Below are 27,990 nucleotides of genomic sequence, written 5' to 3'. Positions count from 1 at the left end.
TCCCCTCGTTTGCCTCATTCCCTTCCTGAACAGCAGAGTAACATTTGCAATTTTCCAGTGCTCTGGGACCACTCCTGACTCTATAGTGATTCTTGAAAGATTACAACTAATGCCTCGACAATCTCAAAATCTACCTCATTCAGAACCCTGGGAATTAGTCCTTCTAGTCATCCACCTTCAGACCTTCCCCAGTACCTTCTCCTTAGTAATAGCAACTCTATTAACTTCTGCCCACTGACTCTCTTGAATTTCTGACAAGTTGCTGATGCCTTCTGCTATGAAGACTGATGCAAAAAACGCATTCAATTCATCTGCCATTTCCGTATTCAATATTACTACTTCTCCAACGTCAATTTCCAGGAATCTGATGTCTGCTTGCTTCTCATTTACTCTTTATATATCCGATCTATTTATTTATAAACTTTTGCTATCCTCTTTGATATTATTGGTGAGTTTACCTCCATATTTTACCGTTTGTCTCCTTTATTGCCTTTTTAGTTACCTTCTGTTGTTTTTTTAAAAAAAGCTTCATAAACATCTAGCTTCCCACTAATCTTGGCAATATTATATGCCTTCTCTTATTAGTTTTGTGCTGTTTTTGACTTCCTTTGTCAGCAACGGCCACCTCATTCCCCATAGAATCTTTCTTCCTCTTTTAGATGTAAAGATCCCGCATTTTGGTAATAACTCCCAGAAACTCCTGCCATTGCTGCTCTACTGTCTTTTCTGGCAGGCTTCCTTTCCAATCAACTTTAGCCAGTTCCTGCTTCATGCCTGTGTAGTTAACTTTACTCAACAGTAATACTGACAATCTGCAGGTTGAAATATATCTAATTATGGTCACTGCCCAGAATTTATTACCTTAAGCTTGCTATTCAAATCCGGTTCGTTACACAACAAATACAGAATTGCCTTTTCCTAGTAGGCTCGATCACAAGGTGCTCTAAGAATCCACCTCGTAATTCTGCTGACTCACTACTTTGTGTTCATATACAATCCCAAGAGTTCAGTCTAACAATAAGTGTTTTTAAGAGAATATAATTAATGAGATAACAATGTTATATTAATGCAATGATCACTTAACAGTGGCATAAGCTTGGGAAAGTTATGGCAGATGAATTTGATCAGGTAGTTAACCCTGGGGAATGATGCACAGAAATGCAAATGCTGTAAAGGCTTTCCCCTTCAGCATTTCCCTCAACCCCACAGCAGCTTTTGCACTCCTAGGTGATGACATTTGAATTGTGCTGGTGTTCTTTTCTGGGACTGCATAGTAAATCGTTAGAAGCGGCATATATAAAAATACGGCTTTTGTTTGAAGCAATGCAAGTCATAATTAAATATGTCATTCCCTGACAAGCCCAATACATTCTATGCTCACCTTGAACAGAAGGTCAGTGGAATACGTCATCTGCCCGGATAGCCTTGGGTGTGCCTGTCAGTTTGGCCTCCCTGAGTGAATCTGCAGAAGGCCCAAATTTAATCCCTGGCTGTGTCCTCAGGACCTACACAACCAGCTGTTTTTTTACCTCTCCCTACTCCATTCCGAGATTCCATCCTGATTTTAGACCAATAGTTTCCCAATGGCAATGAAAAGCAAGAGAGTGTACCTTTATGGCTGCTGTCCACCACCATGAAGTGCTTTGAGAAGTTGGTTTTGTTGTACTGCAGCCTCCCAGATAGCCTTGATCCACTGCAGTTTGTCTACTGTCACAAAGGTCTATGGCAGACACCATCTCCTTCACCCTACACATCCTTGGAACATCTAGATAACATCTATATCAGCCCCCTATTTGTTGACTATAGCTCCACCTTCAACATCATAATCCCAATCAAACTCATCTCCAAACCTTTGGACCTAGGAGTCTGCAACCCCGTCTGTAACTGGACCCTTGACTTCCTGATCCATAGACCACATATCAATCAGGTAAGGTGACAAAACATCCTCCACAATAATTCTCAGCACTGCTGCATTGCAAGGATTCCAATGATGATGTTATCATTCTCGAAAATGAGGTGGAGTACAGGAAATGAATAGAGAGCTAAGTAACAAGGTGTTAAGATAACAACCACTCCCTCATTGTCAGTAAGACAAAGGTACTAGTGAGTGACTTCAGGGAACAAGGTGAATACCCTAATTAGCATCAATGGTGTCGAAGTTGATGGTTGAGAATTTTAAATTCCTAGATGTAAATATCGCCAACAATTTGCCGTGGTCCAAACACATTGAAGTTACAGCCTTTACATCCTCAGAAGACAAAGGAAGCTCAGCTTGTCTCCAACGACTTGCACCAAAGAAATCATCCTATGGGGATGCATCACAGCTTGCTTTGGCAATAGCTCTGCCACAAACCGCAAGAAATTGCAAAGAATTATGGATGTTGCCCAGTCCATCACATAAACAAGCCTCCCCTCACACCCCAATCGACTGCATCTACACTTGACATTGTCTCAGGAAAGCAGTCAACATAATAGGCGACCATTTACAACCTGGTCATTCCAGCTTCTTTCCTGCTGTTATTAGACTATTGAAGGGTCTAAGGCTATGGTTTCTGTCTCCCAACCGAGCTTATTTTGGCCGTTGCACTTTTGTTTTGCACTTTATCAGTAACTGTAATGCTATAATACTGTAACACTATATTCTGCATTCTGGTCATTTTTCTTTCTGCATGACCTGTTGCAGTTGCTAATGGCTTGATTGTACTCGTGCTGAGTATCATTTGACTCAATGGCACAGATAGCTTTTCTCTGTATCTTGGTGCACAGCCAATACCAAATATTATTTGAAGGAGGGACTATACTGAAGTAGTAATGTGCTGCACACTTATTATTAAATACTTATTTGGGGGCAATTTATTTTTCTGCAGACATTTTAGAGCACCGAATGCACAATCAATTACAAGCTATTTATTTACGGGAGATTCTACCGTGACCTTGATTATAATTGTAGTCTAAACATTAGTTTCATTCACATCTCATGATTTTACTTGGATCCCAATATTTTCTGTATTTTTTTCAAGCCTTTGGCAAAGTATGTTATAGGAAGAGTGTAAATTCCATTCTAACTTTGAAACTCCCTTAATGAAAGCTTAGGCTTCAACCTTTTGTTAGTAACTGGGCAAATATATATTTCTTATTTCCAAAAATAAAAACAAAGAATCGGGAGCATTGAGTAGATCTGGTAGGACCTGAAGAGAAAAACATTTCAGGCCAATGACTTATCTTCAGAAGTGGAAAAGTATTAAAACAAGTGTATTTAAGTAGGTTAAAAGGAAAAGGGGTGAAGAGAGGTAAAATATTAACTTTAGTGGGTTAGCATTCAAGAAGAATCCTGATGACAAAATTGCCATCTAAGAAAGGGTGGTAAATAAATGCCTGTTAATCATTGCTGATCTGCCTGGAAATTTAAATAGAAAAAGATGAGTAACAGTAGAAGAACAAAAATAATACTGGAACTGAGATGCAGAAAACAGCAGTTCCAGAAAAACTGCCACATAACTGCAACAGAATGTTGGAAATACTCAGAGTAAATACTCAGAATACTAAAAAGAATTTCAAGATCTGGATTATCTTATGCCCCTGTCCCACTTAGGAAACCTAAACGGAAACCTCTGGAGACTTTGCGCGCCACCCAACGTTTCCGTGCGGTTCCTGGAGGTTTTTGTCAGTCTCCCTACCTGCTTCCACTACCTGCAACCACCTGCAGGGCATTCTCTATGTTCTTCTCACGTCTTCCCTTTCTATTCAATGTAAAACACTCTTTTTCCTCACTTTTCCAGTTCTGATGAAAAGGTCACCCTGTTTCATAGATGCTGCTCCAACTGCTGAGTACCTCCTGCATTTTTTGTTTTTATTTCGGATTTCCAGCACCTGCAGTGTTTTTTCAATATTTGCACCAGAAGATCCACTTGGAAAAATAACCAACAATGGTATTGATTAGCTTCTTTAATTCTACCTTCTTCAGTTACTTTGATTCTCCTTCATGTTTCTAACAATGACTGTTCCTCAACCTCTTTTCAACTTGTTCCTTTTCCACTCCACTCCATGCTTTGATATTTCTCTAGCACTATCCATGCACTAATGTAGCACAAGCTTCCAATATCTTTCAGTTTTCACGTTGATCAATCAGTCTCTGAGCTTGGTGCCACAATGAAGGAACAAACCCAAGAAAGAAAAAAAGGTAGACTGATAACTATGCCACCTTGTATCAGTCTCCCTTAAAGACCCAGATCTTTTAGGTTGTATGTGATTGGTTATACACACTTGTTAGGCACAGCATGAAGAGACACAATAGAAAACTAACCCAATGTAAATCCAAAAAGCAGATATTTAAATAATGACTTGTGTTTCCATGCCAACTAACCGGAAGCGTTTAGTAATGTCTATTCCTTCAACTATGTAACAATGTTGGTGTTAAGAGCAGCAGTAGGGCTTGAGATAAAGTCAAACAGGCATACGCTCAGCTTCACATTCGTAAGGCCAACATTGTTTCTTCATGACTGTTTTACTCTATCTTTCCTACAAACTGAAGTTGATGCTTTAGCTGTTCAGTGAATACTAGATAAGACAATTCGTTACCAATGGTTTTCATTCCTTATCACCAGTCTTAAAAGAAAAAGCAAGAGGAAAAAAACTGAAGAGTTTCTTTGTTGGAGTGAGCTCTACAGTAAAGGATCAAGATTTCTAGGAAGTGCTATTAATTTTGTGGTTTGCCAAAACGGTGGGATGTTTCTTTCACAAAGGGGGTTTTCATTAAGGCATAAAAGTCTTAGTGAATCCATAGTTTAGTGACATTTCTATTCAACAACTATTGATGACATTTGTTGAAAGAACAAGCAAAATAAATGCTCTGCAGATTACCTTTGAAAGGGATATATCACTGCTCTTGCATCATTTTATTACAAACATTTTTCTGTTTTTCTCCACTTCCCAATTGAGAATACTCTGAAATAAGAAAATGTTTCTATTCTCTGTTCTACATTGACACCTGATCCTAGATATTTAAATTCTTATCCTCATGGTCAAATTATTTCCCCAAATCTACCAATTCCCATAATATGTGATGTTACACATCTCAGTTATTTTTTAAAACATTTCTTGTGGTTGCCACTGGCTTTATTCCAGTTGTGTGGTATCTGATAAACATTATATGGGTTTCTCGGATTTTTCAGTTAATAACGTGGAAGTCAGCCTCCTCGCATGTACACGGACAAGCAACATCTATATACTGCAGCTCAATGCCCAAGGCTGGAGTGAATTCATTATTAAACCATAATTATACAACTTGAAAATAAGCCCTTTAGCCTGCTAAGTCTGTGTTGACCATCAGGCATTCATTTTCACTTATCACATTAAAAATATTTAACCATGTCATGTATTTAACCATGTTTGTCAGGTGTCCAAACATTGCTGCTACTCAAGAGTCAATTTATTGTTTTAAAACTCTCCTGTAAAGTACTTTGATACTTTATTTCATTAGATATTGACTTCAGCGAGTGTTATGGAGTACATGCCCCAAACAGCACCAATGATGCCAAACTGGAAATGCGAGAGCTTCAAATTCATTGATGTAAATATTACCAACAATCTGTTGTGGACCAACTACAAGGAAGCAACAGCCAAGATGGCACACTGAGGAAATGTGGCATGTGTCCAATGACACTGACATTGGGAGCACCATAGGAAGCATACTGTCAGGTTGCATCACTGCTTGATTGGAAACAGCTGTTCCCAAGACTGTAAAAATTGCAGAGTTGTGGATGGAGATGTCCATCTACACTTCATGCACCTTGGGAAAGCAAGTCCTGGTCATTCCTCCTCCTCCTCCCTGCTCCCAATGGCAGAAGACACATAAGCTTGAAAGCACATACCATCAGACTTAGGAACAACCTCTGTTATCAGACTTTGAATGGTCTTTCCATAAATTAGGAGTCACTCTGATTCTCTTCCACCTCATTGGGGGCATTGAACTTTGTGTCTGGAACTGTGGTGGTACAATACTACAAACTACAATTTGCATGCTGTATCGTTCCCTTCATTCTACCTATTGTACTTCAGTTTGGCTTGATTGGATTTATATATTGTATTATATGATTTGAATGGATAGCATGCAAAACAATTATTTTTACTGTATCTCAGTGACAATAATAAACCTAAACCTAAATCTAAAAGGAACTTTACAGAGCGCACTGTTGTCATCTTGCTGCTTCAATATCTGATGTTATCGGCTCTTTGCAGTCTGATTTTCTTGCCTGGGTTGATCCCTCATGAGAAGAACTGTTCATGTTCACATCAAAATCTTCATGATTACAGATTATCAAAGCTAGCTTCTGATGCCAATATCAACAGGGCTGGACTTGAATAAAAGATTGTCGATTTACTGCCAGGTCACAGTAAAGCCTGAATATTTTGTATATTTATGGAAATGACAAATCTAGGCCATTGGGAAGTTAACTGTTAATATTACAAAAAAATGTGTGCTACTTCCACTATATTAACACAAATTTCATACCTGTAAGAAAATGATCTGATAATTCCACCTTTGAAATAGTCCTAAATACTACGTAATGGCCATAAATATGTACAAGATTGGGTAAAGCATTGTACAATGTTAGCAAGCTATCTTTTAATCTCCATTATCAATGTTAAAATCTTGCTCGGAATAATAAAATTGGAGGCATCCCTGACAGAGCAATAAGGGCAGCATGAACAAGGAGGGATCATCATCACAATTTAGTTCTGTGAGATAACAACTCACTTTTTTTTGTATGGCTTTGTAAATATTTGATTAGTGTATAAATGTAAATAATTTGGTGTACATACAGCTGCTGGTGTGCATTTAGTGTACATATAGCTGCTAAATTTGTATAAGACAATTATAAGCAGTTGAATAAGGGGTGGGAATTAATAAACTTTGGCTTCTTCCTGCTCCTTTTCAGACACATACGATTTCATTTATTTATATATTGTTTATGCCACTTTATAACTATTCTTGTTTTGTTTTTTTGTATGCTGTTTCACACTTGCTTTTTATTCTGTTCGAAATAAAGAATTAAATTAAAAAAAAAAATAAACAAAGCTTCTACACAATTGTAAAAGAGAAAAAAAGTGTAGCAAACATAGAAGTTCAAATGTTAGAAGGGAAAATTAGAATAAGGAAATTTAGGAGATATTAAATAAGTGGTGTGTTCACATTAAAAAGATTAAAACTGTACCAAAAATGTTGTGGTTGTAAGGACAGCACAAAGGCACAGCAGATAATACTGAGGCCTCACAGCTGTGGCAAACTGTTTGATCCTGACCTTCGGTACCGTCTGTCTGGATTAATATACATCCTTCCTAGGACCACATGGGTCTCTCCCAAATGCTCGTGTCCTCCCTGATTCCAAAGAGATAATAGTTATTAGGCTAATTGTCATTATAAATTACCCATACTCTAGATATTGGAGAATTAACGGGCATATGTGAAGTGGTGGAATACGATCGAAGGAATTTCATGTAGAGCTGGCAAAGATTTGACAGGCCGAATGGCCTGTTTCTATATATTAGAAATAAAAATAAATGAAAATGAAATACAAGAAAATAAAGTGGGGAACTTACAATAATCAGTATCACTAGCGAAAAAATATCAAGAAAACAAAGGTACCAACAACCAACAAACACCCTGGATCTGATGGCCAACATCTTGGGGATCTGGAATTTTTACAGAAAAAGTGAAAGCATTGGTATCATCTTGCAAAAGAATTTGTAATGATTCCAGTGGAAGGAAAAGACCGATTATTAGATTAAGAAAAGAGGGAGAAAGCATTAAGATGGTCACTTGCTTGAACATCACTTGTCAGGAAATTGTTGGTAGACATTATTATGGGGATGATGGGAGAGCACTTAGAATTATCATAACATGATCAGGCAGACAAAGACACAAAATGCTGGAGCAGCTCAGCAGGTCAGATGGTATCTCTAGAAAGAATGGACAGGTAATATTTTGGGTCAGAATTTTCTTCAGACTATCCATTTTCTCCAGGCTAACCTGCTACCTGAAGTGCTGAGTTACTCCAGCATTTTGTGTCTATCTTTGGTATAAACTAGCATCTGCAGTTGCTTGTTATTACATTATGATCAGGCAGAAGCTCAGATTTATGGTGAAAATTACTGGGAAGCCTGCGTCCAGTCTGGTGGGGCAACCCTGAGCTTACTGTTTCCTGCCATTTTATTTTATTCAAATTCACATTTAGGAATATAGAACAGTATAGCACAAGAACAGGCCCTTTGGCCCACTATGCCTCTGCCAAACGTGATGCCAAGACCATCATTTATCTACCTGCACATACACCATATTCCTCCATTCTTTGCAAATATCCATACACCTATCCAAGAATCTTTTAAATGTCACTAATGTATCTAGTAGAACCAACACTCCCAGGAGTGAGTTCCAAGCACTCACCATCCTCTGTGTAAAAAAACCCAACCCGCATATCTCCTTTAAACTTTGCCCCTCCGAACATATAGCCAAGTATTTGATGTTTCCATCTTAGGAAAAGGATTCTGACCGGCTACTCTTTCTATGCCACTAATAATTATATGTACTTCTATTCTATCAGCTCAATCCGTTACCTTCGGCGTTCCAGACAAAACAATCCAAGTCTGTCCAATCTCTCCATGTAGTTAATATGCCCTAAACCAGGCATTTCTTGGTAAACCTCCTCTGCACCCTTTCCAAAGCCTCCACAATCTTCCTGTAATGGGGTAACCAGAAATGCAAACAAAATTTCAAATGTGGCCTAACATCGTCCTACAAAGCTGCATCATGACTTCCTGACACTTATACTCAATGCACTGACCTATGAAAGCAAGCATACTATATGGCGTCTTTCGCATTCTATCTACTGTACTTGTGTTGTCACTTTCAGGGAGTTATGAACTTGGACCTCAAAATCCATCTGTACATTAGTGCTGTTAAGGGTCATGCGATTAATTGTATATTTTCCCCTTACATTTGACCTCCAAAGTGCAACACCTCACACTTCAGATTAAGCTCCTTCTGCCATTTCTCCACCCATTTTTACAGCTGTTCCCTATCCTGCTGTATATTGAGACCGCCTTCATCACAGTCTGCGACCCCAATAATCTTGATATATCATCTGCAAGCTTACTAACCAATCCGTCTACGTTTACGTCCAAGTCATTTATATATAAAGTGGGACACGTTGGGTGCCAGTCACCACAGGGAAGTGTGTGGTGGGAGGGGAGGTGTGTATGTGTGTGGGAGGGGTTTGCGAAGGGGGGGGAGGGAGGATGGATGTGGCGGAAGGGGGTGTGTGTGAGGGGGGGTGTGTTGAGTGGGGGGGTTTGTGTGGGGGGGGGGGGGGGGGGGGTGTTGTGTGGGAGGGGGGGGGGGGAATGTGGGGGGGTGTTTTGGGGAGGGCTGGGGGAGGGTTGTGTGGGCAGGGAGGGGTTGGGGGGGGGGGGGGGGGGGGTTGTGGCATTGTGGGAGGGGGGGCATTGTGGGGATGTGTTGGAGGGGTGGGGGGGTTGTGGCAGAGGGATGTGTGTGGGAGAGGGATGTGTGAGGGCAGGGAGTGGTGTGTGGGGGGGGTTGTGGGGGGGAGGGGTGTGGAATGGTGGGAGAGTGGTGTGTGGGATGGGGATATGTGTGGGCAGAGGGGTTGTGTGGGGGGGGGAAGGGGTGTGTGGGGGGGGGTTGTTGTGTGGGGGTGTGGGGTGGGGGGTGTGTGGAGGGGATGTGTGTGGGGGGGGGGAGAGGGGTGGGATTTTGGGGGGAGCATTGTGTGGGGGGAGGGGTGTGTGGGGGGAGGGGTTTGTGGGGGGAGTGGTGTGTGGGGGGGAGTGTGTGTGGGGGAGTGGAGTGGTGTGTGGGGGGAGTGTGTGTGGGGGGTGTGTGGGGGGGAGTGGTGTGTGTGGGGGGGTGGGTGTGGGGGGGGGGTGGGTGGTTGGGGGGGGGGGTGTGGGGGGGTGGGGGTTGGTTGGAGGGGGGGGGGGTGGGGGGGGGGGGGAGTGGTGTGTGGGGGGAGTGTCCCGTGGAGTGACACTAGAAGGGACCAATCCGCACGGCTCTGAATGGCAGGAGAGGCAATCGATCTGTGCACGCGCGTTTTTAAAGATTTTTAAACCTTGATAACTCTTACCCAACTTCCACCGATCGGAACGAAACTTGGTGCAATCGCAGCACAGGGCGGTGAGTAAGCTGGCAAAAAATTGTAGTGCTATCGCGTACCGTTTTTGCGCAAATAGAATGACCGCAAAACCGGAAGATAACAAGATCAGAGTTTTAGTTATGTATAGATGCAGAATGAAGAAGGGTTCCAACCCGAAGCAATCTCCTCTTCCTGGATAAAACTGACCACATTTTATTGTCAACTGATTTCAGACAGCAGATATTGGGTATTCATTATGACTGAAGTTAAAAAAATTACCTAAAAGTATATGAAATATTGCAGTTAAAAGTTAGGGATACTCCACTCCAATGATAACATTTAACAAAAAGTGTTTCTGATTTGATCAGAATTTGACTGATTTCCACAGCAGTTCCTACCTTTCACATACATGATAATATCGGTTATCTTGAATGCCATCTTGCAACGGGACATTCACAGTGTAACATCTTCCCTTCCCCATTCCAATATCCGTCACATCTCCCGTCCCTTTGAAAATAACCACAAATCATAAAAATGTCTGATAAAAGAAAATGCTGTAATCAGGACTGAGAGAAAGGCAGACCTACCTGGGAAAAATCCAGGGGAATACTTGTGAAAAGATACAGTCATTACTTTTGATGTAAAACTGAATGCATCTTCTACACCTGATGTTGAGAAAAGGAGAACAACATTCTTTAGGACACACATTGATGTTGGCTATTATATTGATAAAGAGTAACATTTCATATACATGTCATACTTTGTTGGAGTTCTTGAGCTCCATCATGTAACGGACGACCGATATTTTTTAAATTTTTGCTTACAAAGTGCCACAAACTTCTTTTCTTTGCATCCCAGTTCTTTCCATTTTAGATCATCAGAAATGGGAAGGAATAAAATGTTAACTCTATTTCTATTTCCACATATGCCACCTATCCTGGGTAGTATTCCAGTACCTTCTGCTCTGATTTTAAGATAATGCTTTTTTTGATGCAAAACACAATGTATCATATGAAATAAGAGTTATGAGGATGATGTAATACCTAGAGGAATAATGGCTTTGCAAGTCGTGTCAAATTTACAAAGCTATTTTTAAATATGGCATTAATCAGACAAGAAAATCTGATGTTCATCCATACAGATAATAAAAAGCAAAAGTCAGGTCTGGGTTGCCCTGCCCTCCCGAGATTTGCTACAAAAGAACCCAATCGACAACTAAGAATTCTCCAATAGAGATGTGAATTTTTAAATGCTTGGTAGGTTTAACTACATCCAATCCACCTCTCTGACAATGAAAATGTACAGTGCCCTTCAAAGACCTATAATTTATTTATTTGCTTCTGATGGGTCTTTGTGTGGCTGCTGAAGGTACTGGCTCACTTATCTTCATTGATGATACAACTGCTGATGATAATAGCATAATGAATTCTGAAGTGTATAGACTCATCCTATCTGCTTAAGTTCAAACAAATGCCTCAAAACTCATTGGCAGCAAGACAATGATCTCAAACATACTGATAAAGCACATAGGAGTTTTTCAAAGCTAAAATATGGTAAATTCTTGAGTGGCCAAGTCATTCACCCGATCTGAACCCAATTGAGCATGCCTTTGATAGGACGAACAGAAAACTTAAGGGGACTAGCCCCCAAAACAAGCATAAACTAAAGATGCCTGCTATACAGGCCTGGCAGAGCATCACCAGAGAAGACACCCAACAAATGGTGATGTCCATGAATCACAGTCATTGCATGCAAAGGATATGCAACAAAATATTACTTTCATTTACATGACATTGCTGTGTCCCAAACATTATGGTGCCCTGAAATAGGGGGACTATGTATAAACACTGCTGTAATTTCTACATGGTGAAACCAAAATGTATAAAAATTGCCTTTATTAAAATCTGACAATGTGCACTTTAACCACATGTGATTTTTTTTCTATTGCAAATCTCAAATTGCGGAGTACAGAGGCAAATAAATAAATGATGGGTCTTTGTCCCAAACATTATGGAGGGCGCAGTTCTTTTGCCCAATTCTTTCAGATTTCAATTATTGTTGGAGTTTTCAAAAGGGAAAAATCATAAGAATAAGTATCAGTTCTCCAATAGGAATAAGTATCACAGGGTTCCTGATGCTAAAAGTTAAAAGCAAAATTAAACTATCAGTTTGCAACCATCATATGTAAATTATAATTTTAAAATCGCTCTCTTATATATCTGGCAACCCAACCCAAGATCAGGTCAGGCTACAATTCAAATAATTGTTACGTACTCAAGGTAGGCATGCACTTCATGGACTGTCCCAGTGGAATGGGATGCAATGTCGTTCATTTCCAGCAAATAGTTCAAAGAGTGTAGGTTGTACTGGAAGCGAGTCCTATTTTTCAAATGTGTAGCTTCACAGTGAAGCCTTGTTATTACCCAAACCAGGCCCAGAGCAACTAACTGAGTCAAGTTGGGTTGCAAAACTATTTTAAATTTGCAGGCCCATTACATGTTTGGAATAGCTGTGGGTAGTAATTAATTTTATATTGAGCAGACCTATAATCCCTGATGTATTTTAAAGCATAGTTTAACACTGTACGTTGAATAGTGATGTTTATTCAAATTGTTAATATTAGCACTGCTTCCTATCATTGTTTTGACAATTAACCATGTGCTAACTGATATTAATACAGAATATTCTCACAATGTCATCCAGTCTAACATTAAAATAAAAGGATTGTGATTAAATTATCTTTAGGTAAGTGGTATACACATCCAGGCCAGATAACTCTCACAATTGCAGCACGTTGCATTAGATTTGATTGAAGATAGACATAAGAAGCTAGAGTAACTGGAGAGGAGGAATGGGTGACGTCTCGGGTCGAGACCCTTCTTCAGACTGGTTAGGGATAAGGGAAACCAGAGATATAGACGATGATGTGGAGAGATAAAGAACAATGAAACATTAGCAAATTTGCAGATGACACAAAGCTGGGTGGCTGTGTGAACTGTGAGGAGGATGCTTTGAGGATGCAGGGTGACTTGGATAGGTTGGGTGAGTGGGCAGATGCAGTTTAATGTGGATAAATGTGAGGTTATTCACTTTGGTGGCATTAACAGGAAGGCAGATTATTATCTGAATGGTGTCATAAGAGACGGCCCCGAGCTCCGACGTACGCGCTACGTTCATTCTCCGTGCTTACCACAAGTTTGATTTTTTTTTAACTCGGGAGAGCTCTTGGAATGAACTCGTACCGTGGGACAGGGCTTTCAGGGGTAAGCCATTTAGAACAGAGATGAGGAAAAACTTTTTCACCCAGAGAGGTGAATCTGTGGAATTCTCTGCCTCAGAAGGCAGTGGAAGCCAGTTCTCTGGATGCTTTCAAGAGAGACTTAAAGATAGTGCAGTCAAGGGATACGGGGAGAAGGCAGGAATGGGGTGTCAATTGTGGATGATCAGCCATGAATGGCAGTGCTGGCTTGAAGGGCCTCATGGCTTACTCCAGCACCTGTTGTCTATTGAATGAAAGATATGTAAAAAAGTAACAGTGATAAAGGAAACAGGTCATTGTAAGCTGTTTGTAGGGTCAAAATGAGAAGCTAGTGCGACTTGGGTGGGGCAGGGATATGGAGAGAGGGAATGTCGGTGAGGGCGCTGCAATGGCGGCAGCCCTTTCAGCAGCGCGTTAGTTATTTTCAACTTTTTTTATTTTTTTAGTATGTTTTAAAGTATGTTTTTAATGTTTCTTTGTGTGGTGGGTGGTGTAGGGGAAACCGTTTTGGTCGCCTCCTCCAAGGAGAGGTGACTTTTTCCAGGTCGCCTCCCCCGTGGCCTAACAGCGAGGATCGGCGCGGCCTTTCCCAGAGACGCGCCTGGGCTCGGGCGGCGGGTGCAGCGTGGTCTGTCAATGCGGAGCGGGCGAGCCCTCGCTGGGGCTCGCTGGAGGGGAGCGCTCCGTTTCGTTGGCCCGCAGCAGCCGGCAGCCTGAAGCCGCGCGCGGTCTGCACAGCTCCAGCTGGCGCGGCGTCTACAGCCCGGGATCCCTCGGGGGGGAACCGGGGTAAGAAGAAGCCATCACTGCCGGCCTGCGGCCAATTTCTACCGCGGGCGCGGTATGGACTTAACATCACCCCTGGAGGGGAGCTTCGACCGCCGGCCCTGCGGTCTGCGGTGTTTCTGGCTGCGACGTGGAGGGAACTTTAAATCTTCGGTCGCCAGCCTGCGGCCTACACCAACTTAAAGCCGCGGTCTCCGGTGGGGAAGAGCCGACTCTGGACTTACCTGGACTCGTACCTTGTCCTTACCATCTGGACGCCCGCAGCGGCGGCTGCGGAGGGTTGAGGTCCCGACCACAGGGGAAAATGGAGGACTGGCCAAATTGTGTGCCTTCCACCACAGTGATGAATGCTGTGGTGGATGTCTATGTTAAATTTTTATTGTGTTTTTGTGTGTGCTCTTTATCATTGTATCGCTGCTGACATATCCATTTCACTTGCACTTTTTGTGCAATGTGACAAATAAACCGTATTGTATTGTATTGTACCTGAAGTGAGAGAAATCACAATATGAGATGCTGTTCCTCGAATTTGCGTTTAGTGTCACTCTGACAATGGAGGAGACCAAGGACAGTCTGTGTAGGAATGGGAAGAAGAATGAAAGTGTCCAGCAACCAGTAGATCAGGTTGGTTCAGGTGGGCTGATCGAAGATGTACCGCAAAATCATCGCCCAGTCTGCGTTTGGTCTCACCGATGTATAAGAGTCCACATCTTGAACAAAGGATAGAGTAGATGAGGTTGGAGGAGGTGCAAGTGAACCACTGCCTAACCTGAAAGGACTGTCGGGGTCCCTGGACAGAGTCGAGGGAGGGCGTTTAGCGACAGGCGTTGTATCTTCTGCAGTTAGAAACATAGAAAATAGGTGCAGGAGTAGGCCATTCGCCCCTTCGAGCCTGCACCGCCATTTAATATGATCATGGCTGATCATCCAACTCGGTATCCTGTACCTGCCTTCTCTCCATACCCCCTGATCCCTTTAGCCACAAGGGCCACGTCTAACTCCCTCTTGCAGGGGAAGGTTCCTGGGGAGGGGGTGGGAAGGGATGAGTTAACCAGCGAGTTGCGGAGGGAATGGTATCTGCGGAAGGCAGAAAGCAGTGGAAATGGGAAATTTTGGTTGGTGGTGGGATCCCGTTAGAGGTGGTGGAAATTTCGAAGGATTATGTATTGTATGCGACGGCTGATGAGATGGAAGGCAAGGACCAGGGGGACTATGTCTCTGTTGCGACTAGGGGTGGGGGAAATAAAAATGTGATGATAAACTGTTTTGGTGAACTCAAATGTCAACCAGAAATCTTAGAATAACTCCCTGCTCTTCAATGGGATCCTTTGTGCCCACCTGGCCATGAAATGGGCTTTATTTCAGGCCAAACTTGAGTATCACTCCTGAAAGATGGTATGATTGACTAAATTTCAAGTTCCACGTTTACCATGGTGGGTCTGAACTCAATTCTCTGGATTGCTAATTCAGGCCTTTGGATAAGGAGCCAACCTCATCAGAGACCCACACCATCCTGGCCTCACACTCATTTCACCACTGTCATTGGGAAGAAGGTACATGAGCCTGAAAACCATAACGTCCAGGTTCAGGAACAGCTTCTTCCCTGTAGCCATCAGGCTATAAAACATTAAACCTCATATAGGCTCTGAACTACAATAGACATTATTATTGTTGCAGTTTTGTTTGCTTTTAGAGTGTGTGTGTGTGTGGTGAGTATGTGTACATATACACACACTGAGCTTTTATTTTCTCTCTCATTTGTCATATCATACTATGTTTGCATAGTCTGTTGTGCTGCTGCAAGTAAGATTTTCATTGTTCTATCTGGGACATCTGACAATAAAACACTCTTGACTTTTGTATAGGTACAGCTGCAAATAAAGAATATTGTATCTTTAACGTCAAAAATAATTAAATCCTCATAAATCCTGAGCACATAAAGGCAGGTCATGTTGTAAACATGTACCACGGTGTTCATTCTACACGGCTCAAGCTCCATTGGAACAATTGTGATTAAAGAAGCAGTGCTTCCAGGATATATTACAGCAGGGGTGGGCAACCTTGTTCTGAATAGGGGCCGGGACGCATGTCTGTGAGCGGATGGCCGGCCACATCTATCTGATGTACACATGGATCCCGCCCCCATCCTGCCTCCGGATGGCAGGCATCAAATCACGTATTCACAGAAGGTAGACAAAAATGTTGGAGAAACTCAGCGAGTGAGGCAGCCTCATGCAATCCTTGCATGTCTCACCCGCTGGGTTTCTCCAGCATTTTTGTCTACCTTCGATTTTTCCAGCATCACAGAATATGCGCAGCCGTGCCGGCGGCTTTGCACAAGACGCGGTACAGCCAGAGCTCGGCCGCGTTTGGGGAAGTGTTCGGGGCGCAGCTGCTCGGGGTGCCCGGCCACTGATGCTCGGGGCCCTCGGCGGGCTGGATGATTACGGGAAAAAAACTCCGCCTGCGGGCCAGATGATTTCGGGTTACGGGTTGCATTCAGCCCGGGGGCCGTAGGTTGCAGGTTTAATATCCTTCAATCCATTGGCAAATAACAATACACAGTTTTTTCACCTCTAAACAATATGATAATGCATTATGGAATACATTTAATTTTCTATCTGCTCTTGAGGTTTGTTGTTTTCCCATGTAACCACCTGTGTAGTCTATCATCCCCTATTGGTGTTGACAGAGCTGGGCAAGGAGGAAGTTGACCTAGAAGACCTTTGGGGACTGCTTATGAATAACAAGAGTATTTACGTTTATATTTTCACCGCTATAAAATGTTACTCAAATTGATTTTAATCTTAATTATGAAAAAAGTAATTTATACCTTCAGTAACAATAAGTAGCTCATTTACGGTGCATAAATTAACGATGCATTCTGTAGATTAAAGTCCTGATGTTTACAATAAGTAAAATGTAATAATAAAGCTTAGTGTGGGTACACAAATGTGATCTGCCTGTAAAGTATTTAGTTAATAGCTAGCAAAATTGTTAATTATCCTACATGGCATCCAGCTGATGCAGTATGAAATTAGCAAACTGTACCAATTGAACTCTTAACTATGTCTAAATGATGCACCAAATGTATTAGTGAGCCACACAGATTATGAAAATCTTAGATTCCATCCCCAGGGATATCGAGTTAATTGGATTTAGTTATAATTTAGTTTGTCTGCAGAAAAACTTACGACTAGATATTATCTTCATTTATTCTGACATCGACAACAATTCTTTTTTTTTTAAAAGCAGTCTACTGGGAAATAAAAGATTCATTGAATAGATTCACACAACAACAAGTAAATGGGGTCAAAAGTTATCAGTGGCTTCTCAACCTCAAGGAATTAATCGTAATAAAAGTGATATGCTTTCATTTTGAGTTTTAGAGGTGCAGCAAGGAAACAGGTCCTTTGGCTCACCAAGCCAATGATGACCATCAATCACCCATTCATACGAGTTCTATTTATACCACTTTCTCATCCACTTCCGAGGGGCAATTATGCAGATGCCAATTAACTTACAAACACGCTTGTGTTCAGGATATAAGGGGGAATCCTGAGCACCTAGAGGAAATTCACTCGGTCACTGAGAGCGTGCAAACCCCACACAGCACCCAAGATCAAGATTGACCGTGTCTGTCGAGTACTGCGAAGCAGTAGCTCTACCAGCTGCACCATTGTGCCATCCCCAATACAGCAAAACCATTAAAAGTGATATTAGCAAGATATGCACTTTGATTCTAATTTGGGGGTACAGATGTTTTAAGCACTGCTCAACTGGCACAATGCTTCATCTGAAAGCATGTTGTTAATAGTATGTTTTGAGAGCATTAGCATATACACATTGGCAAACATCTCAATACACTGTGCAATAGTTATTTAAGTAGATTTACTGACAAACTCGTCTGTTAAGCCCTCAAAACCAATCTAAACCAAGCGGCCCATTGTCATTTGACGGAAGGAGGTTTGGAATATCTACGTACACAATTTAAGTCCCAAACTCTTGTTATTATCTTTTTTAACAGCCAAGTAGAATATTGACATTTCCAAACCAATCCCTCCTGAGTGAATTTTCTCTATGGTGTCCAAATCCTTCAAGTTTATTGCAGGAATTGCTGGATTAGCACTGTGTATTCAATGTGCTGTTATCTCTTGCAGATTTAGCTTGCTCTCACCCTATTGCCCATCATCACTATATAATTCTAACATTCTGTTTAGTGCATGTCCTGTAAATTAAAAGTTTCAATTAATGAAGGCAAAGTCTGAAGACAGGAAATTGCTCTGAAAATTGCTTGTCCCATGGCACCCAGTGATTAAATGATACAATCAGAATGACAAGTTTATATACTCAAAAATACATTTCAATTGTCAACTATGAAATTTTTCAAAGACAAAATCAATGCACAATTTGATAAGAGGTTGTCAAACTCCATAAGGAAGAGGCTTGTGCGCTTGTAAATCCTTTAATACGTTATAGATAAAGAAAATTGTTGCAAAATATATCTGTCACTGGTCAAGTATTGCATTTTGTCATACTAACAAGTTTGTCATTTCCAAGTTTGTTCCAATGTTGCATATCACTCCAATTTCTCATGAAAAACAATGGACCTCTAATTGACTATAGATGCAGCAATTACAATTATGGCCCTGGAGATCATACTAGGTTACGTATGCCTGAGTTTGCAGCAGATGATTGCATTACAGCTCTTGTTCTTAAGAAACCAATTATCCTTCAATTTATCATTAATAATGTGATATTATGTTGCAAATAAAATAAATTGGAAGATTTAATCTTACCATCTCCGTGATGTAGGTCCATGTCTATGTATAAAACGCGATCAAACTTTTTTCTCAGCTTTAGAATGCCAAGCACAGCATCATTCAGATAACAAAACCCAGATGCTTCATCTCTATAGGGGGGGGAAAAATGGGTAGACGTAAGAACATGATGATTTTTCTCTATGATAGTCACCGTCATAGTTACAAGATATAGGTTTTGCCATTTTTTGTGTGATCCAAAGAAATAATCTTGGTAAACTCAGTGATGAAAAAGAATGATAATTCTAATTGTACAAGTAAGGATAGTTCACTAAAATAAGGATATTTCAAGTGATAATTTACACAATTATGTTAATCACTTGAAGATGCACAGAGGGGAGAGTGTTAAGAGGAAACTTAGAAGCAACCTTTTCATTCAGAACATCTTCCGTATCTATAATGAGCAGCTAGAGGAAGCTAGGACACAATTTTGACTTTTAAACACATTCAGACAGATATATGGATAGGAATGATATAGAGGACTGGACAAGCTAGATGCAGGGAAAATTTTCCCAATATTGGGCGAGTCCAGAACCAGGGGCCACAGTCTTAGAATAAAGGGGAAGCCATTTAAGACTGAGGTGAGAAATAACTTTTTCACCCAGAGAGTTGTGAATTTGTGGAATTCCCTGCCACAGAGGGCAGTGGAGGCCAAATCACTGGATGGATTTAAGAGAGAGTTAGATAGAACTCTAGGGGCTAGTGGAATCAAGGGATATGGGGAGAAGGCAGGCACGGGATATTGATTGGGGACGATCAACCATGATCACAATGAATAGCGGTGCTGGCTCAAAGGACTGAATGACCTCCTCCTGCACTTATTTTCTATGTTGCTATGTTTCTATTCCACAATTCTTCATATATTTGGTCACATATGTGACTAAGAATGGGCCTATACCAAAGCTAGACACAAAGTACTGGAGTGACTCAGGCAGCATCTCTGGAGAAAATGGTTTCCGGTTGGGACCCTTCTTCAAACTGATTGTGGGGGTGGGAGATAAACTGGAAGCAAGAAAAAAAAAACGGGCAAATCGTGGCTGGCAACAAATGACATCAGGCAGAGGTACCCTGATACAATTATTCTGTTTGGGTTTAGAGTATTTTATTTAACTTTTGTACTGTGGCACATTACTGATTCAAAGTGTTTACCAAATATGACAACTAGAATGTTTTAGCAATTAGCAATAACATTTACAATTTCAATTAAAAAAAAAATCAACCTTTCCCCCAGCTTTTGGAAACACTATTCTCATATAACCATCATTAAACCTTGGTTGAGCATACTTGATGGGACAGTGTCAACCAAGCTTTATACAGGATTCCAGTTACGTTAAGCTGCATCACCATCCCCTTCATACCTCTCCAGATCCTAGTTTGATAATACGCTTTGACATGTTCAAATTTTCTTCACCCTAATGCTGGAAAAGTAATTTTTTTCTGCTCCTGCCTGAAAAATGCATAATGTTTAGTTGGACATCTCCATTTATTTTTGTTAATTTATTTGTTCTCTGGGTGTGGACATAGACTACAATACCAGCATTTATTTTCACAGATTTGAGGAATTGAGGACAGTTATGAGTCACCCACCTTAGTGGATCTGTTATACTTGTCTATGGCTTCATTGTACTAATGTATATTATGATTTGACTAGATAGCAGGTTGTTTACTACAGAGCGTTTACTATCTTGGTATACATAACATAATAAAACGATGCCAATGTGGTCATGAAACAAACACAAGAAAGAACCAAATTTCTGTGGGTAGCCAAGTTCAATCGATGTGTTTCACAATCCATCTCAATTGATGAAATTTAAGTTTTTGAGAGGTCGAAGGAGGACGTACATTGTGGCTGGTGCTGCTCCCTGCATTCTTCTTGGACACATTTATCACCTCAGCATCCTTCACCTCAACCTCCTTTTGCACTGTAAGTAAATCAGCATTATTGGGATCAGGTAGGGCATTGAAGTTGAAGCCACAGCTCACACCCGTCATATAAACATAAAATGCTGGACATACTTAGCAGGTTAGACTTGAAAAATTAACTCAGCTGAGCATTTCCAGCATCTGCAGTTTTTATTTGATTATCAGATCAGTCTCTTCAGATTATTCTTATTGAATGGCGGAGCAGGTTCAGAGGATTTTATAGTCCACGCCCACTTCTATTTATTTTGTTCTCATGTTAACACCATTCCTTTCCACTGCAAGTTGAACTCCTACTTTTGTTTCCTTTTCTAGTTATTTCCCTAATATGTTCAGATCTCTCTTCATGCAAGGAATGCAATGAAAATACATATTGCTGGAAGGCAGAAAAACTGTTGCAATTTCCAGAATTAACATTCCCCTTGATAAGCACTACATTCAATTGTCAATATGAAAAGAGATAATAAAAAGGTAAATTAAACCCTTTTGTTTATTTTCTGCAGAGGATTTAAATGTTGACGCATATTTAACATTTTACTTTTCCACACTTGCACATTAAATAATCAGAGCTGAGTTTAAAATAGGTAGAAGGCTGAAGAAACAGATGATTCCAGGATACAATAAAGGCTAATTGCAATGCACAATATGCCCATTTAAAAAAACACACACACACAACCATTCTGAGTACACAGCCCGAGGAGCTAGTCCAACCATGAGACTTCCAACTGAAGGTCATAACACTTCATTAACTGCTTGACTGTGGGGTGCCAAGGTTCATTTTAAAATATGCTTTCCCTGGTTTAAAATCAGCTTTTATAAACTGTTCATAGCCAACGTTCTGCCCTGCAGTACTATGTAACCTTAAGGACGTGGGATTATAATCAATTACAATGCTAATTTTGCATTACCGACAATAAGTATGGCTTTTACATTGAAGTCCAATATTATATATGCAAATACAAAGTGTTCAGGAAGAATAGGGAGTAAAGGGAAGTGGGCATTAATAATTATCGAAGGCGTTGTACTTTTGCAGAGGGAAATGTCCTTGAAGGGTCAAGGATGGAGTTCATTTGTTAAGAGTTCAGAAGTAAAAACAATATGATACTCTACTTGGGATATTCAACAAGTTTCCAAATCGTGACAGACATAAATTAGCAAATCCGCAGGAAAATTGCAAGATTTGAGATGTGCAAAAAATATAAAGTAGTGTTAATGGTGGACTTTATCCCAATTGTGATAAAATAGTGTTAATGGTGGACTTTATCCCAATTGTGATTTTAGAGTACAGGAAATGGATTGGCAAGATGTGTTCAGCAGAATTTCATTGAACAGTGTGTTCTTGATTAAGGTGTTTTTGATGAGGTGGCCCAAGTATCCAAAGGAGATCTTCCTCAGTAAATACCAAGATAACTCAGTGAGAGTAGAAATGGAGCGAGGTGGAGGATAAATGAGTGGATGAGGGACTGGTGCAGTGGGTATGGATTCAAGTTTCTGGATCATTGGGACCTCTTTTGGGGAAGGTGCGACCTGTACAGAAAGGACGGGTTGCACTTGAACTCGAGGGGGACCAATATCCTGGCGGGGAGATTTGCAAAGGCTACTGGGGAGACTTTAAACTAGTATGGTTGGGGGGAGGGACTCAAATTGGGAAAGCTAGCAGTCAGTGTGTGAGGCAGGAGGCAGAGAATTGTAGCACTCTGACCCAAAATGTAGGGGAGAGAGAGAAGAAAAAGACAATAAACAGAGAATAAGAGATGGTGGGTTTCTTAAATGTGTATATTTTAATGCTAGGAGCATTGTAAGAAAGGTGGATGAACTTAGAGCCTGGATTGACACCTGGAAATATGATGTTGTGGCGATCAGTGAAACATGGTTGCAGGAGGGCTGTGATTGGAAACTAAATATTCCAGGATTTCGTTGCTTCAGGTGTGATAGAATTGGAGGGGCAAGAGGTGGAGGTGTTGCATTGCTTATCAGGGAAGATATTACAGCAGTGCTTTGGCAGGATAGATTAGAGGGCTCGTCTAGGGAGGCTATTTGGGTGGAACTGAGAAATGGGAAAGGGGTAGCAACACTTATAGGGGTGTATTATAGACCGCCAAATGGGGAGCGAGAATTGGAAGAGCAAATATGTAAGGAGATTGCAGATATTAGTAGTAAGCACAAGGTAGTGATTGTGGGAGATTTCAATTTTCCACACATAGACTGGGAAACACATTCTGTAAATGGGCTGGATGGGTTGGAGTTTGTAAAATGTGTGCAGGATCGTTTTTTGCAGCAATACATAGAAGTACCTACTAGAGAAGGGGTGGTGCTGGACCTCCTGTTAGGAAATGAGACGGGTCAGGTGGCAGAGGTATGCGTTGGGGAACAGTTCGGGACCAGTGATCACAATACCATTAGTTTCAATATAATTATGGAGAGGGGCAGAACTGGACCTAGGGTTGAGATTTTTGATTGGAGAAAGGCTAACTTTGAGGAGATGCGAAAGGATTTAAAAGGAGTAAATTGGGACATTTTGTTTTATGGGAAAGATGTGGAAGAGAAATGGAGTACATTCAAAGGTGAAATTTTAAGAGTACAGAATCTTTATGTCCCTGTTCGGTTGAAAGGAAATAGTAAAAATAGGAAAGAGCCATGGTTTTCAAGGGAAATTGGACACTTGGTTCGGAAAAAAAGGGAGATCTACAATAATTATAGGCAGCATGGAGTAAATGAGGTGCTTGAGGAGTATAAAGAATGTAAAAAGAATCTCAAGAAAGAAATTAGAAAAGCTAAAAGAAGATATGTGAAAAGAAAGAGATTAGTTAAAACAAATGTAGGTCCCTTGCAGTCAGAAACAGGTGAGTTGATCATGGGGAACAAGGATATGGCGGACCAATTGAATAACTACTTTGGTTCCGTCTTCACTAAGGAAGACATAAATAATTTGCCGGAAATAGCAGGGGACTGCGGGTCAAAGGAGTTGGAGGAATTGAGTGAAATCCAGGTTAGCCGGGAAGTGGTGTTGGGTAAATTGAATGGATTAAAGGCCGATAAATCCCCAGGGCCAGATAGGCTGCATCCCAGAGTACTTAAGGAAGTAGCTCCAGAAATAGTGGATGCATTAGTAATAATCTTTCAAAACTCTTTAGATTCTGGAGTAGTTCCTGAAGATTGGCGGGTAGCAAACGTAACCCCACTTTTTAAGAAGGGAGGGAGAGAGAAAATGGGGAATTACAGACCAGTTAGTCTAACATCGGTAGTGGGGAAACTGCTAGAGTCAGTTATTAAAGATGGGATAGCAGCACATTTGGAAAGTGGTGAAATCATTGGCCAAAGTCAGCATGGATTTACGAAAGGTAAATCATGTCTGACGAATCATATAGAATTTTTCGAGGATGTAACTAGTAGCGTGGATAGGGGAGAACCAGTGGATGTGGTGTATCTGGACTTCCAGAAGGCTTTCGACAAGGTCCCACATAAGAGAATAGTATACAAACTTAAAGCACAAGGCATTGGGGGTTCAGTATTGATGTGGATAGAGAACTGGCTGGCAAACAGGAAGCAAAGAGTAGGAGTAAACGGGTCCTTTTCACAATGGCAGGCAGTGACTAGTGGGGTACCCCAAGGCTCAGTACTGGGACCCCAGCTATTTACAATATATATTAATGATCTGGATGAGGGAATTGAAGGCAATACCTCCAAGTTTGCGGATGACACTAAGCTGGGGGGCAGTGTTAGCTGTGAGGAGGATGCTAGGAGACTGCAGGGTGACTTGGATAGGCTGGGTGAGTGGGAAAATGTTTGGCAGATGCAGTATAATGTGGATAAATGTGAGGTTATCCATTTTGGTGGCAAAAACAGGAAAGCAGACTATTATCTAAATGGTGGCCGATTGGGAAAGGGGGAGATGCAGCGAGACCTGGGTGTCATGGTACACCAGTCATTGAAGGTAGGCATGCAGGTGCAGCAGGCAGTAAAGAAAGCGAATGGTATGTTAGCTTTCATTGCAAAAGGATTTGAGTATAGGAGCAGAGAGGTTCTACTGCAGTTGTACAGGGTCTTGGTGAGACCACACCTGGAGTATTGCGTACAGTTTTGGTCTCCAAATCTGAGGAAGGACATTATTGCCATAGAGGGAGTGCAGAGAAGGTTCACCAGACTGATTCCTGGGATGTCAGGACTGTCTTATGAAGAAAGACTGGATAGACTTGTTTTATACTCTCTAGAATTTAGGAGAGAGCGAGTGGTTTGTAGTGTTAGCTACCAAGTTCTTTAGGGGTTTGACAGGGTTGAAGGAGGAAGATTGTTCTCGATGTTAGTGAAGTGCATGACGGAGGGTCACAGCTTAAGGATGGGGAAATCCTTTAAAACCGAGATGAGAAGAACTTTTTTCACATAGAGAGTGGTGAATCTCTGGAACTCTCTGCCACAGAGGGTAGTTGAGGCCAGTTCATTGGCTATATTTAAGAGGGAGTGTGGCCCTTGTGGCTAAGGGGGTCAGGGGGTATGGAGAGAAGGCAGGTACGGGATACTGAGTTGGATGATCAGCCATGATCATATTGAATGGCGGTGCAGGCTCGAAGGGCCGAATGGTCTACTCCTGCACCTAATTTCTATGTTTCTATATGAGGTTGCTTTGGCTAGTAAGGTGAAAGTAAATCCAAAGGGTTTCTACAGCTATATTAATAGCAAAAGGATGACGAGGGATAAAATTGGTCCATTAGGGAGTCAGAGTGGACAGCTATCTGCAGAGCTAAAAGATATGGGGGAGATACTGAACAATTTATTTTCTTCGGTATTCACCAAGGAGAAGGATATTGAATTATCTGAGGTAAGGGAAACAAGTAGAGTAGCTATGAAAACTATGAGATTCAAAGAAGAGGAAGTACTGACACTTTTGAGAAATATAAAAGTGGATAAGTCTCCAGGTCCGGACAGGATATTCCCTAGGACATTGAGGGAAGTTAGTGTAGAAATAGCAGGGGCTATGACAGAAATATTTCAAATGTCATTAGAAATGGGAATAGTGCCTGTGGATTGGTGTATTGCGCATGTTGTTCCATTGTTTAAAAAGGGGTCCAAGAGTAAACCTAGCAATTATAGGCCTGTTAGTTTGACGTCAGTGGTGGGCAAATTAATGGAAAGGATACTTAGAGATAATATATATAAGCATCTGGATAAACAGGGTCTGATTAGGAACAGTCAACATGGATTTGTGCCTGGAAGGTCATGTTTGACTAATCTTCTTGAATTTTTTGAAGAGGTTACTCGGGAAATTGATAAGGGTAAAGCAGTGGATGTTGTATATATGGACTTCAGTAAGGCTTTTGACAAGGTTCCTCATGGAAGGTTGGTTAAGAAGATTCAATGGTTGGGTATTAATGGTGGAGTAGCAAGATGGATTCAACAGTGGCTGAATGGGAGATGCCAGAGAGTAATGGTGGATGGTTGTTTGTCAGGTTGGAGGCCAGTGACTAGTGGGGCGCCACAGTGTTGGGTCCACTGTTGTTTGTCATGTACATCAATGATCTGGATGATGGTGTGGTAAATTGGATTAGTAAGTATGCAGATGATACTAAGATAGGAGGGGTTGTGGATAATGAAGTAGATTTTCAAAGTCTACAGAGAGATTTATGTCAGTTGGAATAGTGGACTGAAAGATGGCAGATGGAGTTTAATGCTGATAAGTGTGAGGTGCTACATCTTGGCAGGACAAATCAAAATAGGACGTACATGGTAAATGGTAGGGAATTGAAGAATGCAGGTGAACAGAGGGATCTGGGAATAACTGTGCACAGTTCCCTGAAAGTGGAATCTCATGTAGATAGGGTGGTAAAGAAAGCTTTTGGTGTGCTGGCCTTTATAAATCAGAGCATTGAGTATAGAAGTTGGGATGTAATGTTAAAATTGTACAAGGCATTGGTGAGGCCAACTCTGGAGTATGGGGTACAATTTTGGTCGCCTAATTATAGGAGGGATGTCAACAAAATAGAGAGAGTATAGAGGAGATTTACTAGAATGTTGCCTGGGTTTCAGCAACTAAGTTACAGAGAAAGGTTGAATAAGTTAGGGCTTTATTCTTTGGAGCGCAGAAGGTTAAGGGGGGACGATAGAGGTCTTTAAAATGATGAGAGGGATAGACAGAGTTGACGTGGATAAGCTTTTCCCACTGAGAGGAGGGAAGATGCAAACAAGGGGACATGACTTGAGAATTAAGGGACCGAAGTTTAGGGGTAACATGAGGGGGAACATCTTTACTCAGAGAGTGGTGGCTGTGTGGAATGAGCTTCCAGTGAAGGTGGTGGAGGCAGGTTCGTTTTTATCATTTAAAAATAAATTGGATAGTTATATGGACGAGAAAGGAATGGAGGGTTATGGTCTGAGCGCAGGTATATGGGACTAGGGGAGAATACGTGGTCGGCACGGACTAGAAGGGTCGAGATGGCCTGTTTCCGTGCTGTAATTGTTATATGGTTATTATAACATACTCAATAATTGTTCCCATGTTAACCATACTTCCTTCATTCTTAACAGCTCTCATCCAGTTTCTTATTACCTGTTGTTATAATATATTATATTGCTATTCTAGTCTCACCTACCCGCCATTATTTTCCCTTCATCACTTCTCCTCTCAATATATGTATTTAGCCTGGTGCTCACTTAAAGAATTCACCTGACCTATATCATACACTTTCAAAATTTTCAATATAACCTCCATCTCCAGTGTTATCTACGGAGATATGGTTTTGATTCTCATACATTTCCCCCTTATGTGAATATGCTAAGCCTGTATCTGAAATATCTGCTCCCTAAAAATTGTTCTGATAGCTTCTTGTGAATCTTCGGTTCCAATTTAAATTGGCTAGATCATCTTTCATCACAATGAAGTTAGCTTTCATCCAATTTAGATTGTTTCTTTAATGTGATCATCGTATCATGACATTTTAAGTTAATAATGGGAGATGCAAGAAACAATCTAAAGCAAGTAAATAATTAGTAGGTAGTAAAGAGCAGAGTGGGGCCTATTAAGATAAAAGAAGGTGATATTTAGAAACATAGAAAATAG

The 27,990-nt window shown here is 41.1% G+C and overlaps 1 protein-coding gene across 1 annotated transcript in view; it reads right to left on the bottom strand.

Annotated features, from left to right (window-relative positions):
• hdac8 (histone deacetylase 8) overlaps window positions 1–27,990 on the bottom strand; it is an 81,279-nt gene that overhangs the window by 24,807 nt on the left and 28,482 nt on the right. Inside the window, exons 5-7 of the mRNA XM_055643868.1 lie at window positions 18,999–19,111; window positions 10,742–10,819; window positions 10,553–10,661 (exon numbers count right to left, since the gene is read on the bottom strand). Coding sequence (XP_055499843.1) covers window positions 10,553–10,661; window positions 10,742–10,819; window positions 18,999–19,111 — 300 coding nt within the window. The remainder of the gene's footprint in view (window positions 1–10,552; window positions 10,662–10,741; window positions 10,820–18,998; window positions 19,112–27,990) is intronic.

The sequence above is a fragment of the Leucoraja erinacea genome, chromosome 12 (assembly GCF_028641065.1).
Source record: "Leucoraja erinacea ecotype New England chromosome 12, Leri_hhj_1, whole genome shotgun sequence".
Classification (NCBI taxonomy): Eukaryota; Metazoa; Chordata; class Chondrichthyes; order Rajiformes; family Rajidae; genus Leucoraja; species Leucoraja erinaceus.
The sequence above is the reverse complement of the archived record's forward strand: the minus strand, read 5'-3'. Positions and strand labels throughout refer to the sequence as shown.